This window comes from Mus caroli, chromosome 11 (assembly GCF_900094665.2).
Source record: "Mus caroli chromosome 11, CAROLI_EIJ_v1.1, whole genome shotgun sequence".
NCBI classification, from domain to species: Eukaryota; Metazoa; Chordata; class Mammalia; order Rodentia; family Muridae; genus Mus; species Mus caroli.
In genome coordinates, this window is record NC_034580.1 from 2814240 (window position 1) to 2820234 (window position 5995).

The 5995-nt window shown below is 48.6% G+C and overlaps 1 protein-coding gene across 1 annotated transcript in view; it reads right to left on the bottom strand.

The window, feature by feature from the left end:
* Positions 1-5995, bottom strand: part of Gck (glucokinase) — a 49363-nt gene extending 43368 nt beyond the window's left edge. Inside the window, exon 1 of the mRNA XM_021176873.1 lies at positions 5459-5995. Within this exon, the coding sequence (XP_021032532.1) occupies positions 5459-5503 (45 nt within the window). The 5' untranslated portion in view covers positions 5504-5995. The remainder of the gene's footprint in view (positions 1-5458) is intronic.

The window sequence follows — 5995 nt, forward strand, 5'->3', positions numbered from 1 at the left end:
TGTGTGTGTGTTTGTGTGTGAGTGTGAGTGTGTGTGTGTGTGTGTATGTGTGTGTGTGTGGTGTGTGTTTGTGTGTGTGTGTGTGAGTGTATGTGTGGTGTGTGTGTATGTGTGTGTGTGTGTGTTTGTGTGTGTGTGTACATGCCACAGCATGCCTGAGACTGAAAACAACTTTCAGGAGTCAGTTCCCTCCTTCTATCACATAGGCTCTGGGGATCAAACTCAGGTCATGAGGCCTGTCAGCAAATTCCATTCTCTACTGAGCCATCTCACTGGCTTTGCCACCATATTCTTTGAGACAAGGTTTCTCACTGAGTCTAGAGTTTGCCTATTTGGCTAAATTAACTTGTCAGGTAGCCCCAGGTATCCTCCTGTCTCCAATTTCTCAGCTCTGGGATTTCAGGTATAAGGCACCATGCTCTGCTTTTATTTGGGTGCCGGGGTTGCAGACTGAGATTCTCATGGTTTCTCGGCAAGAACTTTACTAAGTGAGACATCCATTTAGCCCCCTTTGCAGACAGTTTAAAAATGTGTTTGGGAGCTAATTTACTGATGTCAGGATTACTCCAGTGTTAAAGTAAGAGAAAGCACAGTGCCCACCCAGGAACTATCACCAAACGCTCTCTGGGGAAAGCAGGTCACTAAATATTTACACATGACATAAAGCATTTTAAAAATCACCCTCCTAATTACTTAACACTTGATAAGGTCTATAATGGGCATGTTTGTATGTATGAATAATCATCCCAGTCATCATAAATGTTTTTGTGGATACAGTGGCGTCTGCTGGGCAATGGCCCCTCCCTAAGGCTCATGGATGGCCACTAACAGCTCACAGATATACTCACTCCTGAGACTCACGCCCCAAATGTAGTCAGCACACCCAGGAAGACTTGAGGGAGTTACTCTTTCCTTAAGTGTGGCCAAGAAAATAGAGTGCCCATGGACTACTTAGGATGCATAATGAAACATTTGTTGTTTATCTGAAATGCAAACCTAACTGGATGTCCTAATTTTTTGCTTACCAAGTCTGGAAGCCCTGGCCTTTGCAGGGCCCCCCAGTAGCTAGTGGGTATAGGAGTGCAAAAGGCTGGGCCTGCCTCAGAGGGACTCCTAAACCACAGATACCAAGCATTCACCCCAGGTTCTGCTTTTATGACCCAATGAGTCAGAACCAGAGCAGTCCTGGCCATCTGCCTATGACGACGTATTTTTCCTTCAACATGAGGCTCCCTCACTGGCCATGGAACAACACTGAGAATCCGTGGCACACACAAAGAGCCAAATGCCAAGACTGTTCATGAGAGCAGGCCAGGTGGTAGGCAGTTGACTCCTGACTCCATGGATTCTGCATCAGTAGATCTTTCTCCTGTATTCAGGAGCTGGAAGACTCCATACATCCTGAAGGTATTTATTTTCTACTTCAGAGCCCTCATAGTACAAACAACCAAGGGACAATGTGCCTTCCTGATGAGCCTTCCCCCATGCAAACTTCTCAGAAAGGCAGCACTGGACAGGAAGGCCGTGGATGTGCATCCTGTTGGCCCGCACACCAAACACCTGCCCAGGCGAGGGCACCCTCTTCTCACACACCCAGTCCTAGCCTCACTGGGCCACACACGGGACTTTTGTATGAATGGCAAAAGCTGTGACCTAGGACAGGTCTGAGCACAACCTGCCATGTTCCTTTATCCTTAATTCCATCCTCCACGTGCTTTACTTTATATTTAAATATAAGAATTTCATTAAAACTCTGTGTGTGACGGGTAGTGGTGGCGCACACCTTTAGTCCCAGCACTTGGGAGGCAGAGGCAGGCGGATTTCTGAGTTCAAGGCCAGTCTGGTCTTCAGAGTGAGTTCCAGGACAGCCAGGGCTACACAGAGAAACCCTGTCTCAAATATCCCCAAAGAACCAAACAAAACCAAAACAAAACAACAACAAAAAACCACTGTGTTCCTTGTGGGGGATGCATTCCAAGACTCTCGGTGGATGCTTAAAGATCTGGGAGACAAAGGACCCCATTTATCCAATGTTTTTCCCATATACTCATACCTATGATGAACTTTAATTTAGAAATTTGGCATAGTAAGAGATTAACAGTAATAATTAATAACAAAGCAGAGTAATTATAACAATATTGTGCCTCACTTCTCCTGTGAGGGGAGGTGATGAGTGCCTGTATCATGAGATGGAGCGAGCAGGTGCCGCTAGGCATCATGGGGCAGTTAGGCTACTGCACAGATGTTACTTGAACATGAGGGTTTTTGTTTTTGTTTTTGTTTTTTTGTTTGTTTGTTTGTTTGGTTTGGTTTTTGGAGACAGGGTTTCTCTGTGTAGCCCTGGCTGTCCTGGAACTCACTCTGTAGACCAGGCTGGCCTCGAACTCAAAAATCCACCTGTCTCTGCCTCCCGAGTGCTGGGATTAAAGGCGTGCGCCACCACGCCCGGCTGAACATGACGTTTTGATATTGTCAATCAACCTGATAATACAGACAGCTTCTAAATGGCTCCTGGGCAGGAAGTAAACACGCCATACCATACACTGTGCACTGTGCAGTAAGTAGTGGATACACTTGAGAAAGTCTGATTACAAAAGAGGGATGTGAGGTGTTTCATCTTACTACACAGAACAACATACAATTTTAAGCTTATTTTGGGGGCTGGAGAGATGGCTCAACACTCAAGAGTACATATTGCTCTTGCAAAGGATCAGAGTTCTGTTCCCAGCACCCAGATCGGATGGCTCACAACTGCAGCTCCAGGGGATCCGAGTCTAGACTCTGAGGGCTAGGACTCATGTGTGCACATTCCCAGACACAGATATACATAAGTACACAATTAAAAGTAAAAAGTAAGTCTTTGAACCTTATTATTAACTTGTTTATGGAGTTTTCTGCATAATATCTTTGGACTACAGTTGGCCACAGGTAAATGAGATTGTAAACTGACACTGAGGGAGGGGGCGTGGCACAGACAAGAGAATGTTCTCAGATCTGGGAAGCTAATAATGTATAAGGGCAACAGGACCACAGGGCGAGTCAGGGAAGAGCTTGTGGTTGAAGGAGGATCTTAAGGTGGGAGACAGGACAGTATAAGAGGCAGGGTCATGACCTCCTACAGATGTCCCAGCCCTAGGGGCCTGCAAATCTTATGTGGTAAGAAAGGTTTTTCAGATGTGATTTAGCTCATGACGTGAGATGGTTCTGGATTATCTGTTCGGGCCGATGCTATCAGAAGGGGGCAGGAGAGACAGAGATTATGTGATGATCAAGCATAGATGAGGGAGATGCAGAGGCCATCATTGAATATGGGAGGAAGGATGCAGGTACCCAGGAGTTTGGCTGGGCAGAGAAGCTTGACAGGAAAGGAAATGGCTTCTTCTATGGTACCCAGAAGGGGTCGGTTCTGTCAACACCTTTATTTTAACCCTCAGAGATCCATTTTAGATTCTAGAACTGTAACCTAACAAGTGTGTGTTTTTTTAAGCTCTTAGGTTTGTGACAGTTTGTCCTGGTAGCAACACCTCTCATTACACATGGGATGACCTATATCTGGCGAGCTTGGTGCCTGCATTGCTAGCGTGTCTATCCATCTGCCCAGAGAGGCTATCAGCCCAGCAGTTGACCATTTTGACAGGCAGCTCTCCTTCCTCCTCTCAGCAGCTGGTGGAAGTAAACAGCACTGTTCTAATCAATTAGTGATCAATCATAGGCCCAAAGAGGCCAAGCAACAACCTCCAGACTCAGTCTGGCCTATCTGTCCCCTGAGGTCCAGACATCACTCCCTCAGAGACGGACACACTGGAAAGTAAGAGAGATGCACAGATCTGGCTTGTGGCTGCTGAAGACTCCATTGGGCAGGACCCAGTTGTAGCAAATCAGTAGCAGAGGCTACAGGGCTATAGGTTTGAATACATGCAACCTATGGAATTAAGAACAAGGGCCAGGAAGCTGATAGGGCTGGGGAGGAAATGCGGGAGTTCATTTAACCCTCTGACTCCAGTCCTTCTGGCAGCTTCCTGCTCTGTTAGCTACGTAGAGTCCACCTGGGCCCAGCTTGGCCAAGCCAGGGGCCCCTATGTACACACTAGACAGACAAACACACCTGTGTGTGTGCTTTAGACACTCTTTAGGACTCCCAAAGGAGCCCCGAGAAGGCAGGGCATAGAGAACAGCTTACAAGGAGAGGTGACCCTGCAGTTCTCTGAAGAGGAAATGAAGAAATATAATAAAATAAAATAAAATAAAATAAAATAAAATAAAATAAAATAAACCAGAAGGCATGTATAAGAAAAGGCCCATCTCCCTTCTAGCAAGCAAGGCCCAGACCTCAAGTGGAGGCCTTGCCTTTCTTGCAGAGAGTAATCCCTACCCGGAAGCGAGGGAACACAGATGCAGGCACTCCACACTTTCTTTCCCAGTTTGAACAAATTCCCCTTTTCTGTCTCCAGCTACCTTGTGCTAGACACCAGCTTCCTTCTCCCAGATGGTATAAAGTGGTCCTTGCTTGGCCCAGCTTAGCTGAACCCGGAGCAGGCACATGTGGGACTTGGTTAGGTCCTGACCTGTCCCTGCCTGTGCCATGTGGGCTCTCTCACTCCGGCTGGCTCTGGCTGCTTTGTCTCCTAACATCATTAGCTCTGTCGGAAGCAGGCTGGTGGGTGTTTATGCTGACCTTGCTGTCTCACACAAAAAGGAGACAAGCCAGGGGGAAAATGTGCCCAAAATGACTGAATCCTGCTCACTCCAGAACGGGAGAGGTGAGTGTGCTCTCCGTTCATGCTTCCCAGCCAATGTCCAGTCCTCATTTCTCTCCTTGCTCGCTGCTCAGCCCAGGGCCAGTGCTGACATCTGGAACTCTGCTGTGGGGAAGGAGACTGCCCTATGATTCTTATTATGGAGCAGCAACCCTCAAAGCCCCTGCGAAGTGCTTCCTTCCAGGAGTGGGGAGGAGAAGGGAGAGGGGTGGGGGAGGGGAGGGGGGAGAGGAGGGGGAGGAGGAGGCTGCCTTTGGCTTGCTGTAGCTGTTCAGTATATTCTCAAAATCAGGCAGTAGGTTTGACCCACTAATGCTTCAGTCACCCAAATATCTCAATAGGATCTCTGATCCCCACCTCCATCGCCACCTCAGAGTCTCTGATCCCCACCTCCATCGCCACCTCAGAGTCTCTGATCCCCACCTCCATCACCACCACCTCAGAGTCTCTGATCCCCACCTCCATCACCACCTCAGAGTCTCTCCACAGATTGCTACCCAGACCTCTGAACAGCTCCACTGCTAGATTTCAACACCAGTCCAGGAAGTAGAGATCTTTCTGCCCGACAAGTGCCCCCAGCCACATCGTTCTTAAAGATAAAAGCAAATTCTGAGGCATAGACACTTATAGGTGGCAGCCAACCCTGTGAGTGTTGGAGACATGCAAACAGATACTTCTAAAATGCTTCATGAGGTAGCTACCTTTTCCTTCTTGGTGGCCTCCATCCTGGCTCTGTCATCCAGCATCTGCCCAGCGGCCAGCCCAGGTGAGCTGGGACCCCTCAGTGTTCCGCAGCAGCTTTCCAAAGCAGAAGTAGCCCAGGCTTCCCCCACAGAGTCACAGCCAGCCCCGGACCTCAGAGAGCACTGCCGTCCACCTCAGGCTGGTTGAAGCCACAGCTTCCTCTTTTTCATTGTTCACTTCTGGACCCCTCCCCACCATGGCCTCTTCAGGCCCAGTGGTCTCCAGGAGGAGCCATGTGGTTCCAGGGAAATGTCCTCAGTGTTGACTGACTTTCTTCCAGCTCTGATGAGCTGTGAGGAACTGGTGGCCTCTAGACAGACTCAGCACAAAAGGTCTCTCCCTCCGTTGGCTTGGGGATGGCTTTTGAGTAATGAGGCAACAGGTAACTCTGTCCCTCACGCCTCAGCTTTCTTCTCTGGGCTCAGTCACAGTCGGTGCTTCTGTTCCAACCAGGTGTGGAGTAGATGTCTCCTGTCAGGGCCTCTGTGCTCCTG